Below are 14,555 nucleotides of genomic sequence, written 5' to 3' on the forward strand. Positions count from 1 at the left end.
CATGCAAAAAGGCCTAGCCTATCTAGGTTTCTCATCTCATCATTATTCAAGACCATCAAATCCTAGGCTTATCACATCATCATAATCCCATCACCTTTAAACAATGCAGCATCTTGATCAAATGAATTTCAAATTCATTTTTAGCTTCCAAGTGCAGTCAGACATCCTAAATCAATTCAAACTGTACTGTTTGCTTGGGATATAATTCGCATCCTATTTATCTGGTTTAACAAGATGCAAATAATTCATATTAAAAGAGAATTATTATGATAAAAACCATAATATTATCCTTTAACAATAATAAAATTATCTTCACTTTTTCATCCGACGGTTGGGAGTTATGCTTCATCAACGGCCTTGATCGTACGAACCGATAATGTAAAATTGGGTCAAAACAATATAATATCGTTTGCTAAAAATAATAATTGAGGGCTGAGGTTTGTTGTAAATGGGGCATGCGCACAGCGCATATGTGCAGGAGAGAAAACCTAATTTATTAGTTATCATTGTGAGGACAAGCCCATTATGTTAAACTGGTTTACAATTTTGAGAAGCTTTGGGCTTGGTCCAAAAGTCCCTTCAACCCGCCCCAAACCAAAACGTATAAAGTCCGAACTTTCTAAACCGACCCGTATCAGTACGCGCCAGGCTCCATTCGGATTTCGGAGCCACCCACCTACTGGTCAGTGCCGCGTTGGAAATGGAGTAATTTGCAGCAGAGGACACGACAGAACAAACGACTGGTAGACGAACCCCTTGCGCTCTCCCCCCTCCCTCTCTATTGGAGCCCCAATTTCTCACTTTTACCAAAATTCACAAAAATTCACCAAAAGTCCCAAATCCTTTTAGTTCTCCATGTCCTCCGAAACGGGAACTTCGACCTCCGGCGACGAAGCCTGGGAGCCAAACCCTAACCCTATCCCCAAACCCCCGGAAGACCAATTGGCCGCCCTCGCATTGTCCGAGGCCGACAGCCATGCAAATGGCGTCGCACATGGATCTGCCGAGGGGAACAACCACCAGGAGATCGAGAACGAGGAGGAGGAAGTCCGGGCTAATTCGGTTGCTCCTGGTTTAGCTGAGGTGGAGGAGGCGAGCGAGGGCTTGCCACGTGGCGGAATCGGCGGTGGTATTGTGTGGGCGAGGACCAATTCAGAGCTGGAGGTTGATGGGCCGTCGAGCCCCAGCAGCAGTGGGTATGCTGGGGAAAGAGGGAGTAGTAGTGCCAGTAGTGGTGCCGGCTCTGGAGTTGATGAGATTTTGGAAGTGAGAAACGATGAGATTGCTGATGGGTTTTCGGATTCGCAAACCCCGTGGGTGCCCGGGAAACGACATGTCGATGAGGTATTGCGTTCTAACAACTCCTTGGCCATGTAATTTGTGTGACAATTATTGCATTGGTTGAATTGCTTGGTCATTATTGGACACGGAATGTAAAGTGAGTTTTAATTGTGCATGAAGTTTAGTATCGAAGAATAAAGTAATGATTGAGAGAGAAATTGGGAAGAGAGTTGGTAATTTCCCTGCGGACTTCTTTCGGAAATGGTATTGGAAAAAGCTCGAGACTTGATTCGTTTGTATGTTTGTGTATTTCACTAATTTCAAATTGTTAGAAGATTTTCATTTGGTTGAATGTGATCAATAGGTGTGTTGTTTCAATTAGTTGCCTTAGACAAATGTAGGATATACGCTACTTATGCAGGTGCTATGTATCAGACGTTGTACAGCTACCTTGGTGCTCTTCTTGACTGAATAGATGTAAATAGACTCGTTATTGCTCAATTTTAGATATTAGCATGTACTTATGCACTTGAATAAGGCATACAGATGTTGAATGATAAATTTTTCTTGTCCTTATGATCTCAGTAACTTTTTGGTCTATATGATCAAATAAGTTTAGTATGAGAATGATAGTTGAGTCACAGAGCTAAAAGCCTTAGATTGGAATCTGATAGAGAAAGAGATTGCTCCCTAGCATGGTTAGTGACATAAAATAGCATATAGGTATTGAATGCAGGATGGTCCTATATGCAAAGTGGGGTTCAGGTCTCTTGTGTATTCACTAGATTTGTCATACCATTTTCAGATTTTTGTCAAAGGATTTATTTTTTCCTTGGCTTTTTTTTTTTAATGCAATTCTTTGATTTCTACTGTATTAGTATGATGTATTAATCAGGCATTCTAGAGTTCTAGGATAGGTGAAATAAATCTCTGAACATTGTTAGATTGCAAAACAAAAGCAGAATAGAGAATATTGAAAGAGAGAAAGGATGGTAAAATGCTTAGTGTATTGCTCATTGTTGTGGTATTTTAGTCCTTAAAGTTTGGCATCAATTATGTGATATTAAAACACGTCAGTTTCTTCTTTTCTCTTCATAATACAGTTCAGCCCCATACCAATTCCTTTAATTTCACTGCTATTTTGGATGACAAAGTGATTTTCATTGATAACTGCAATGTATCTGTTTGATTTATAATTGAAGTGCAGGATGATGCTTCCATATCATGGAGAAAGAGAAAAAAGCACTTTTTCATACTAAGTCACTCTGGCAAACCAATATATTCCAGGTTTGTCTCAGGTGACTCGACTATCTGTTTCAAGAAATGCAAAATTTACATTAATGTCTATGCAAAATAGAGTGCAACTATCAGTCTATATTCTGCATTCGTGATATATTTTTGTCTTCTTTTGAATTACTTGCTTAATATCAGATATGGAGATGAACACAAGCTAGCAGGATTTTCAGCAACATTACAAGCCATAATTTCCTTCGTGGAGAATGGGTACATGTCTCAATCATTCTGAATTGAATCTCTTCTCCAATTTCTTAAATTTTGATTATTTGTCTACTCTGACAGATTTACTTTAGTCGAATTATGTAGAAAACTTCCAGTGATTTTGTTCATTAATTGTTTTACAGTGGGGATCATGTCAAATTGGTTAGGGCTGGGAAGCATCAGGTCTGCTTTGTAACTTTTTTTGCGAAATTTTGTTCATCAAGTTATTTCTTCTTTAACAGTCCATGATTCCTAGGATGATCATAAGAACTGCCTTCTCATTTTCCTGGTGGTATAATCCTTCATGAGTGCTTGTATATACCATCCCTGAACAGATGACTTTAATTTTGAACCAGTTGATGGAGCTGTGTTGTCCATCCTGACACTGTCTTGGGCAGATGTTGAAGTCTTAGTGATATATGCATGTTATCCTATAAAAACATATTTGACGAGGGACCTTTGGCTTGTATTTTTTGAATTTTCTCGTATGACTTGAAGTATGTTATGTTTTTTCCTAAGTTGGATCAGAATGTATATCAGTGTTTGAAAATAATGTTCATGTGCGTGAAATACCTAGGTCTTACTCGTGTGGAGGTCTAGAATGACATTATTTGACTGTACATCAACTCACAGCTGTAGGCCTTATCTTTATGGAACCAGTTAAATTAAATTGGCATAAAATATTTGTATGTTCAGGTGATTTTTCTTGTCAAGGGACCAATTTACTTAGTGTGCATCAGCTGTACAGAAGAGCCTTACGAGTCTTTGAGGGTGCAATTGGAACTTATATATGGTCAGGTAGCATTGGATCTTCCCGTTCCGCAAAATTCTTTGTGCATTAATATGTTTGACTGTTAGGTCATATTTTGTTAGTGATTTATTGAATAACCAGAATATTGTTTATGTACTTTCCCTTTTATAGAATAAAAATAGCTTATGTTAGTAACTGCACTTCATTTAATTAGTCACGATATGTGGATGCAGATGCTACTTATTCTTACAAAGTCAGTAAATAGATGTTTTGAGAAGAATCCGAAGTTTGATATGACACCTTTGCTTGGAGGAACAGATATTGTCTTCTCTTCCCTCATCCACTCTTTCAGTTGGTTTGTTTCTCTGCTCCCTTTGGCATGCCTAACTTAGATATGAATTTTCTTTTGGTGTGAAAAACCATCCAATAAACTCATATGATGGTTCCTGTTTTTAGATGTTTAGATGTTTGCAAGAGCACAAGTAGTATCCCTACATTACAGATATTGTTATTTTGGTGATGAACTATTGTAGTAGTGATATTAACAGATCATCCAATGTATGTGAAGGGCTGCTTGGCTGAATATTATGATCATTTCTAACCTGATCTGTTTTAAACTGATTGTTCACTTTGAAATAGTATAAAAGTTCTGAATAAAAACCTTTTGTTCTAAAAGCTTTTAGAAAAAAATTTGGTAAAACCATAAGCTCTTTAATATGAAGTTTACATAAGCAAAGTCATTCGTATCTTGAAATTATGATATATATTGGATGGTCTGTTTTTTTCTCATTTATTTGTTTGTGTTATGACCATTAATGTTTTCTACTTTGTCCTGCCAATGTAATTTCCGTTCACACATGCCAAAAATTAAAATTACAAAACCTAATGAAGAAGATGCTTATAGTACTACTACTTGTTTCTGTGTTTTCAGGAATCCTGCCACATTTCTTCATGCATACACTTGTCTTCCCCTTGCTTATGCGACAAGGCAAGCTGCAGGTGCCATATTGCATGATGTTGCCGATTCTGGTGTTCTCTTTACAATACTGATGTGCAAACACAAGGTTCTATCCTGATGCTAATACTTGAGGAAATCTCTTTTTAAGAATATTTTTTTAAATATTTTTCATGGCACAGTTGAAAAATCTTTTACAACTTAGTGCACTGTAACAACTTGAAATGGATTGCAGGTTATCAGTCTTGTGGGTGCTCAAAAGGCCTCTCTTCATCCTGATGACATGTTGCTGCTGTCCAACTTTGTCATGGCATCAGAATCATTTAGGCAAGTAGATCAAATTGAATAGGTGTTTATGTCTTCCTTTTGGAAACTTACAGGGGATTTGGGATTGAAACTAGTAAGATATGATACACTAAATACTAACCAGCTACTAGTTTCAATTTCCAATCCCATGTACTAGTTTCAGTTTCCAATCACGAGATGTCCCGTTTTAAAGCACAGGATCATACACAAAAAACATATGGTACTTTCTTTTCTACTAGCATGGTTTCAATTATGGGTGATTATGTTTTATAGACATTTTCAGCTGCAATATTGTATTAATTTCTTCTTTTTGTCTTAATGCAGGACATCTGAATCTTTCTCTCCAATTTGCTTGCCTAGATATAATCCCATGGCATTTTTGTATGCTTATGTCCATTTTCTTGATGTGAGTCGCACTTAGGTTGATGACTTATCTAAATTTAAGTGCACACATTATATACTTTGCCTCATGTTAAGCTTGTCTAGTTAAAATATCATGACAAAATACACTTTCTTGCGGCAGGTTGATACATACTTGATGTTGCTTACTACTAGTTCAGATGCCTTTTATCATCTCAAGGATTGCAGGTATACAATAAATTTAGTTTGAAAAAATGATATTTGTGCTGTAGGAGTTCTTCATGTGGCAACATCCTAGCCCATTTCATAGATTGGTAACTTCTTAGCCCAGTTTTTTTTTTCCCTACATAATTTTGTCTCTGATCTTATAGGATTCGGATTGAATCGGTCCTTTTGAAGTCCAGTGTACTAAGCGAGATTCAGAGATCCACCGTAGATGGTGGGATGCGTGTTGAGGAGTTGCCTCTTGATCCTTTGCCACGTTCTGGATCTTTTTCTCCTCATTTGGGTCAACATACAGTTCCAACAGATTCTCCTGACAGATTCAGGGAACCATATATTGGCGTAGGCGGTCCTGCTGGACTTTGGCATTTTATATATCGGAGTATATTTTTGGATCAGTATGTATCCTCTGAGTTCTCACCACCAATAAGTAGTCCTCGTCAGCAGAAAAGGTGACAGATGAATCTAACAGTACATTTAAGCATAAAATTGAATCTCCCACAATGAAGTCGTATGTCACTTTTTGTTGTAGATAGATAATTAATTCTTCTTCTTGCAGATTATACAGAGCTTACCAGAAGCTTTATGCTTCCATGCATGACAAAGGAATTGGGCCACACAAAACCCAGTTTAGAAGAGATGAGAACTACGGTACTTTTGAATATATACTGCTTCATACATATGCAGAAAGGAAAAGTTGAAAACACTGAATTTTTTTTATTTTCTTGACGCAGTCTCATTGCTACGTAGTCCAAACTTTGGTGTTTTAAGTATGATTGCACTATTTCAAACTTGAATATTGATGTCATTTTTTCAAAAGACCAGCATCTAGGAAGTCAAAGTTTTTCACCTAGCCATTTGTTAGTTGATCCCTTGACATTTATGACTGTAATTAACAAAAACCCTATGGTAATCAAGCTTGATCATTACTCTGTGTCATTTTTACTGTTTCACATTACATTTTTATATAGGATACCATGGTTGACATTTGCTTCGATTACATCAAACTTGTGTTGACATGCTTGATGATGCTTTCCTGATGGAGTTATATGATCATTTTGTTTTGTCAGTTTTACTATGTTGGGTCACCCAGGACTTCGAGCTTTATGCAGCTTTTGATCCACTTGCAGACAAGGTAAGTTTTATTGTTTCCTACCCTTTTCCACTATGCAATACTTGTCCACTTTTACAAAGGGAATAAAAGGGAAAGAGTTGATGCTTTTTACTTGCCTTGTTTGGTTTTATTAGACAAAAGGGAGGGAAAAACTTTTAGTAAAATTCGTGGGTCCCAGTTTATGTTAAGTAATATAATTTGCTCACCCCCCCCCCCTCCTTCGGCTGCCTCATTTCTCTGTTGGGTGAATTGCAAATTGTGGGCCCAGTGAAGGGGAATATATGCAAATCATTGCCCTTTCATCCAAATTTTTTCGTTTTCCCATTTTTCTAAACCGAACATAGATTTAGGGATGAGTTGACAAGAAAGGGGTTTTTTTTCTGAATGAGGTTTATCACTTATGGGAACCATTGGGCTAAAAGCAAGGCCAAAAAGATGATTGCTTATCCAAAGAGCATTATCGTGTTTATCTCGTAGGATAGGTGTTGAAATGTGTTTCTGGTTAAGCAGCAGAATAAATGGGCAATGCTAGAGCTTGTCACAAGCGTAATCAACTCATTGGTTATCAACGTTTTGTATGCCCTGCTTATTACCAATAGGCCAACACAATCTCAAACCCAGTTAGTGGGACTGGAGACACTCATAGACATTAACGAGAAATCACGAAACAGAACACCTTAGAAGATATGAACTTGTAGCAAAGTAAGAAATAATGGCAATAATGTGAAATGAAGCCGGTGAAAGAATTTGAAGAAAATGAATGGCAGGGCTCCTTGGAGAAATACCCTAGGACTTTTATCCTTTGACAAAAGATTTTAATCTTATGTTATTTTTGTTTTTTCTATAATTAATATTTGTTGGAGAAGCCATTTCAAGCTGATTTGGATTTATCCTTAGGTGCATTTTGTTTATTTTCTTTAGATGCCTTCTCAACTTATATTCATACCGGTTTTCAGGCATTGGCAATAAAGACTTGCAACCGGGTTTGTCAGTGGGTGAAAGATGTGGAAAACGAGATTTTTTTGCTAGGAGCAAGCCCCTTTTCATGGTGATATCTCTTTATATTCTGTAATACTGCCTGTACAATAGTTCTGTTCTTTTAATAAAATTCAAATCGTCATTTTTGTCATACGCATTTGAATTAGCAGGTGATGTTGCTCGTAACTTACCACTTTGTTGCTTCAGCTTCATAAGGTTTGCATTTGCATTTGTCACAGATGTAAAAGCAGTTGCAAAAAGAATCCTTTTAACACACGGTTATAAGTTTATTTCACACGCAAATGGCTCCGTTCTGCCTCCTGATGCTTTTCTCTTTTCCGGATTGAGGTCTGTGAAATGTTTGCGAAGACCTTTTAGGATCATTTTGTCCGTGTCGCTTGTGCCATCCTGCTATCACCAATTGAGCCCTGTTTCTCTTCTCGTTTAATTTGTTTGGAGAAACCTTGTTTTCGTAGATGGAATTACCATGAACAATGCACTAATGAGCTCTGCACATTTTGCACATTTTGTACTTGTTTCGTTGTATGTTTTCGTTTCTTCTTTTCGCTCTTCTGCTTTGTTTCTTCTTTTGTCTTCTTCTGGTGCATAACAGGCATTCCTTTTATTAGAGTATCCAGGATCATAATCCTTGATTGCCATTCATTTCCAAGGCCATAGTTTATGTATTTAGGGTCTGCTTTGTACTCCTTCTGAAGGATAAGGATTGTCTGCCCTCCTAGTTGTGGTGCCCTTCCATGCCCTCCTATTTTGTGCGGTCACGGTTAAGCCACGTCAATATTTTATATTAATTTTTTAATGAGATAATAAGACAAAAAACAATAAAAATATAAAATATTGACGTGGCTTAACCGTGACCGCACAAAATAGGAGGGCATGGAAGGGCACCACAACTAGGAGGGCAGACAATCCTTGTCCCCTTCTGAAAGGGCTAAAAGCGCTTTTTAGATGAGTAAAGACTCGTTTGGTTGTGCTTTTTAAATGACTGAAAGTGCTTTTAGAGAAAATATTTTTGGGTTGTAAAAGCACCTTAAGTGTTTTCTACAAGAAGCATCAGTTATGTGCTTCTTTCAGGAAGTACTTTTGTTTTTCCAAGATTTACTAGAATTTTTACTACGAATTGTTTCCAAAAATATTTTCACCAAAAACGTTTTCAGTCATTTTAAAAGCACATTCAAACGAGCTCTAAGTTTTTTAGCATGTGCTTTTTCATGAAGCATTTTCAAGTGCTTTTCTGCGAAGCACTCGGTTTATAAAATGGCATAATTGCTTTCTACATAAGCATATCCCGAAACCGGTTAATCAATCATAATTAATGCCGATTGACTATATTCACCGTCTTTAATTAATGTTAATAAAATCACATTATGTGGCAGGTGGAGTTCATTTGTGACAAGAATTATCACCTATCACATTAGGTTATGCAACACCAATATGCTTATATTTAAGTCCGGATATAGTGGTGAGTTAAGCCCACGAAGCACCGAGACATAGGAGAGGTCCAAACTTTCGAGTGCATTGGAGATGGCCTAACAAGGACCGTGTCGGTGCTTCTTAGGACATCGACACGGTCGGAAAATGTGATCGTTTTGGTCTTATTGTTGTTCCTCTTTGAAGATGCTGTGCTCCATACATAACTTGTCCCAATGACCAAGAGGCCCTCTCTCCTCCTTTTGTATTGACTCCACCAAGCGTGGTTTTTGCAACCTTTTTACTTTAACAAGGTCTGATTTTTCTTTCTTTCTTCTTCTCGCAACGAGTATTTATCAAATATAACAAAAAATTAACTCTTAATTTCAAAAATGTCATTTTTTATAAAAAATTTCAAATATATCCAAAATGTCATTTAAATAGACACAAATACCCTCAAATTTAACAATTAAATAAATTAAAGACTTTTTAGCTAGTGTCGCCTCAAGCTCCGGTCCAACTTCATTTTTGCTTCTACACTCCACCACCACAACCTTATCCCCTTCGACCTCCTCATCACTGACATTGAGCGCTGCCGCGGTTACCGTAAGTGGGAGTAGCAGAATTTCAATCATGCCTTCAATGCCTTTTTTCTTACTAATATCATTTTTAGTTTTAAATATAAAAATAGTTTTTAAAGTTAATCCACATGTCGTTATATGATTATATTTGTGTGACCCACATGATGCCACATCATCACACTAACAGAGCAATTGACAGATTTTTCACCAAAAAACTAAAATGATCACAATGAACCAATTCAAAGAAAGACTAAAATGATTCACGATAGACAAACTCAAGAACACTACTATTGATTATCATTAATTGTTAAGGACAAGATTAAGGAGTTATGTCAATGTCATGAATCATTTTGGCTAAAAAACTTTTAATTTATTTGATTGTTAAATTTGAGGGTATTTGTGTCTATTTAGGTGGAATTTTGGATATATTTGAAAGATTTTATAAAAGTGACATTTTTTAAATTACGGGTTAATTTTTGGAAGTTTTAACGAAAAGCCCACGGTACTGTTCACTTTAACGAAAAACCACATTTTTATATTAAAAAGTCAAACCTGTTACTATTCACTTTACCTTTTATTTTGTCCTTATCGTTAAAACTCAAAGTTTTCAAGCTCTTTTCATTAGTTTTCCTTTAATTTTTTGCTATATTTGATAAATACTCTTCTGCAACGGTAACTTAAACAGTGAAGTAAGTAAGTAAATTAATTAATTAAAAAGGGTGTATTAATGGAGGAGGAATGGTCGTTATGTGAAAAGGAAATGAATCATCTTCGGCTCCCTTCCACCTAATCCTCCTCATCAAACAATCCAGACATTTGAAATTTGATCCAACAACTAAAGTTATTATAACTTTTAAAGTGGACCCGTGTTTTTAGCCGTTAAATCAAATTTCAAGAGTCCGGATTGTTTGATGAGGAGAATTAGATGAAAGAGATCCGGAGATGATCCCTTTCCCTGTGGAAGGATTTATGAAACTTGAAAGCTCCTGTCATCAACTAAAGAGGCCTACTTGAATTCTACTTATACCCTCCTACTCTCTCTCTCTCTCTCTCTCTCTCTCTCTCTCTCTTGTCATCAACTAAAGAGGCCTACTTGAATTCTACTTATACCCTCCTACTCTCTCTCTCTCTCTCTCTCTCTCTCTCTCTCTCTCTCTCTCTCTCTCTCTGGGTACTTTTTTTAGTGGGTGTGATGTAAATTGTGTAATGAAGTGGTTGTGAGGCCTTGTGGCTTTGACTATTGTTTAGAGAGAACAATATGTAGGATTCACATCATTAAGTAGGGTTTTGTTAATTAAACATTTGTATTTAAGCTTCACAAGAAATGTTAATTAACATCTTGGACTTTAATCCAACAACTGCGTGACAAAAATTGATCGATCAATGTTAATTGGCCATACAATCAACGTCACGTGACCAAACAATCACATTGCTCTATCAACAGTTGCAGTGACAGAATTGCGCGACTAAAGCTTGCTACTTAATTCAAAATTGGTGTGTTAAAATTGAAAGTTGTCATTTTAGTTTCAATGGAAAAATTTTATCAAAAAAAAAGTTACCTTTCACACGTTGAGTTTTAACTTTTAACAAAAAGTTTAATGGAATTGGTAGTAAATGGCACAATACAACTTTAAAAAGTGTGATAATTCCAACTATCTGATAGAGTCAAGAATAAGATTGATGATTCATAATGGCATTATTCCAGTATTAAGAAAAGATATAAACTTCAAGAAAACAACTTGGATTAAATTTGAGGGTCCTAAAATAAAGACAAAAGCAAAAAATAAGGTCAGCTTGTTCAATCTAATGCCGCAACATTGGTTGATATATGGGCATGAGAAGTAGCAAAGGAATACAACCAGCATTCCAAAGTCTAAAGAACTTCAATCATCGCAATTAGAAATTTAATCACTTTATAATTCGTCACATGAAAGAATCCGCACATAAAACCGTCAAAAACCATTAGTTAGAAATAAAAACTATTTCAATTAGTACTATAACATGGTATGATCATTTTCTAGTTTTTCTTTTCTTGCATGCCTATATAAACAAACTCCATTGACTTTTGATCAAATCATCAACTCATCTTACCTTCACAAGATTCAACAAAACAATTTTATTTTAACATTATTTATTTTATAAAATTTCGGAGATGACACATCATTAAATGCGTAATTAAATTCCATGATCATCTTCAACAACAAGAAGATTTAAAAGTTAAAGAATTTAATTGAGTGGGAAGGCTTTTTCAAACTTTTTCATTTACTCGTCCCCATCTTCTCTCTGGACTTATTTGGAATTTTAGGTCCGAACCCCGCGTTTTCCAACTCCTTTCGTCAAACGTATCATTAACTCGCGAGTGGCATTTCCGTAATTTCACGCCAGTCAAACATCATCAATTTCGGAGATTAAAATAGTTTTTTGTTTTGTTTTCTCTCCTAATGATCCTAGGGATTTCGTAATCGTGTCTATTTATCGAAAATCGTGCGGTCAGTTTTCGTTAGTTACTATTTATATTTGAATTTTAAATTTTAAATAATTTCTAACTGCACGATGTATGATGATCGGATACTATTACGGAATCCCTAGGATCCCTAAGAAAAAGATTGTTCCCCACTTTTACTTGTCCGCGTACCACGACAATAACACCCTCGGACAAATGACACAACTTTGTGAAAATTCAGGGGTATTTTGGTCATTTGACTGCATCGGTGTTAGAAATTCCATGGTCCTCTAACTTGGGAATTATTATACGGACTAGAATCCTCTCCTGAGCTAAGCATGAGGATCCTTCTCATCAAGGGGTGTGGGTCGTTGGATGAAAATCCAACGACTACAATTATTATAACTTTAAAAGGACCTCCCTGTTTGTAGACGTTGGATTTTCATCCAACGGCCCACACCCCTTGATGAGGAGGATCCTCATCCTTAGCTCAGGAGAGGATCCTGGTCCTTATTATACATACATGCATGCCAAGAGTGCACCACTGGCTGGCCGGCGTCGACTGTGGAGGCCACACATATACTCGGTTTCTATTGTTTTGACACGAAACAACTGCGAGTAACGCTACATGTATCGTATTTCTGTTACTTTATAAAAAAATATATTACTTGACAAATGACAATTAACCCGTCTATTACCAACATGGAAATTATAAATAAGAACGGGTGTTTATGAGATAAGAAAATAGGTGTTCGAAAATAATTTTTCAAGAAATAACTTATACATGGACACAAAATAAAAACAAAAGGATTTTTCTTTCTTTTGTTTAAAAGTCTGAAGGGAGATAGTACATCGTGTTGTTACCAAGGGCCAACCCGATCCTCTTGCCCAAGGATCCTAGATGGAACCCTAGGAGAGCCACCTACTCTGACTAATGACCATGTACTATTCATACTAAATATGGTCAATTGCACACTCTATCTTCTCTACGTTCTTGACAACCAGTCTTTGTCTTAGTAAAGTCTTCCAGTTGCATGCTATGGCCTAAAAAGACTAGTATCATATAATGTGACCAATTGTTACGACCATAAAATACGGTCACTCTCATTACACAAAATCCCTTATTTTTGTGTTTCTAATATGTTGGCATGTGACTGATTTTTGCAAGAAATTTCACATATATGGAGCATGGAAGACACATTAATGTTTTAACTAATAAGATGATGAAACCAAAAGGTACAATGTTAGTGATGTCACAGAAGAAGTGAGGAGTAGAAAGAGTATCACCATTGCCAAGAAATTTGGCCATTAAAGTTGCCTGAGTAGTAGAATCTCTTCTCTGGATATGCTTTTGATTGATGCAGCTGCATGAGGTTTAAATGCAGAGGTTTCATGCCTGCAGGGTAGCAAATACTCACAAATTAAGTAAAAATCTCATTTGCTATTTTCAAAAATCAAAACAAACAAATAAACTTATTTTAAAAGAAAACACAATTTTAGAGTTAATTAAGTTAACTAGAACAATGCAAGTGGCTCTTTACTACAGTGATGAATAAGTGTTGTGCCCTTGCATGATGGCGTGTTTTCGAATCTCGTCGGTGGCTAAGCTAATATTTACTTACTAACGTTATCGCTCGACTCACAAAAAAAAAAAATTAACTAGAACAATGTGTTTCTCCGTTGTACTCAAGTTCGAATCCATATTTTTAGATTTCAATCTTATCTATTGGAATTCGTCTTTCGTTTTCTTGTGCTTTAGTAATTGAGTAGCTTTTGGATAAAAAAAAATAAAAAGTAATTTAGTAGCTCAAAAGATAATCAAAATACAAAAACAAAAAATTACGATAAAAAACTGATTTGGACACATAAGTTTAACCCACTTGCTTGCTAATACAGTCTATTATAGAATTGGACGTAGACTTCACATTTATTGCAAAGTGTCAACAAATGTATTAATTTTGCGTCTTCAAATAACATCACTCCGAACAAAACTAAAAAACGAATTAAAAAAAAAAGGAAAATGGGTTTTTTCCATGAACACTTAATAAAGGTGTGCTTTCCTCACCACTCGTTTATGATCTCAAATTACTCCTCCTCTAAATCAAAATGTGATAATTTTTCAGTAGGGTGGGGAACATGTGATTTTCATTATTCAAATCCTTTTAGCTAGAAAGGGGAATATAATAATTTAGAAATGATAATTGCCATTGTATTTGTACTCATATGTAAGATGATTCTCATGTCTTGGCAAAAAAACAAGAAAAAGAAGAAACTAATCATGTGTGTGTGTATGTAGGTATATAGATATATAGATACATACATATATATATATAGATATATATACATATATGTCGTAAGTCCTTATTTTGGTCTATGACAATGAAAATATATAAAAGTCATCACTAAGTTTGTCCACCGTAAATCATTTTGGTTATTTCGTAAAAAAATTGCCAATATCCTCGTTAAGTGGATGAGTTGGTTTGACAAAAATACGCTTTTAAAGATCGTCACGTGGTCTTTCACCTGATAATTTAACAAGGATATTGACATATTTTGACTGAAGGACCGAAATGGTTTATAGTGGGCAAATTCAAAAACCACTTCTATCAATTTTCACTGTCATAGACCAAAATAAAGAG

The 14,555-nt window shown here is 35.9% G+C and overlaps 1 protein-coding gene across 2 annotated transcripts; it reads left to right on the plus strand.

Moving 5' to 3' along the window:
- The first annotated feature begins 633 nt into the window (after positions 1 to 633).
- On the plus strand, positions 634 to 9,222 carry LOC103413032 (vacuolar fusion protein MON1 homolog). Of its 2 annotated transcripts, none has more exons than XM_029088527.2 (15): positions 634 to 1,344; positions 2,489 to 2,568; positions 2,713 to 2,784; positions 2,922 to 2,961; positions 3,475 to 3,576; positions 3,763 to 3,884; positions 4,461 to 4,593; positions 4,720 to 4,811; positions 5,115 to 5,196; positions 5,314 to 5,378; positions 5,522 to 5,824; positions 5,932 to 6,023; positions 6,443 to 6,507; positions 7,443 to 7,534; positions 8,859 to 9,222. In XM_029088527.2, exons 1-15 carry the CDS (start codon positions 856 to 858, stop codon positions 8,974 to 8,976), a joined length of 1,947 nt encoding a protein of 648 aa, XP_028944360.1. In that variant the 5' UTR covers positions 634 to 855; the 3' UTR covers positions 8,977 to 9,222. The 2 variants fall into 2 exon arrangements, with proteins under 2 accessions (XP_028944360.1, XP_008349752.2); XM_008351530.4 differs by lacking the exon at positions 8,859 to 9,222 and adding an exon at positions 7,704 to 7,989.
- Positions 9,223 to 14,555: the final 5,333 nt, after the last annotated feature.

This window comes from Malus domestica, chromosome 11 (assembly GCF_042453785.1).
Source record: "Malus domestica chromosome 11, GDT2T_hap1".
NCBI lineage: Eukaryota > Viridiplantae > Streptophyta > Magnoliopsida > Rosales > Rosaceae > Malus > Malus domestica.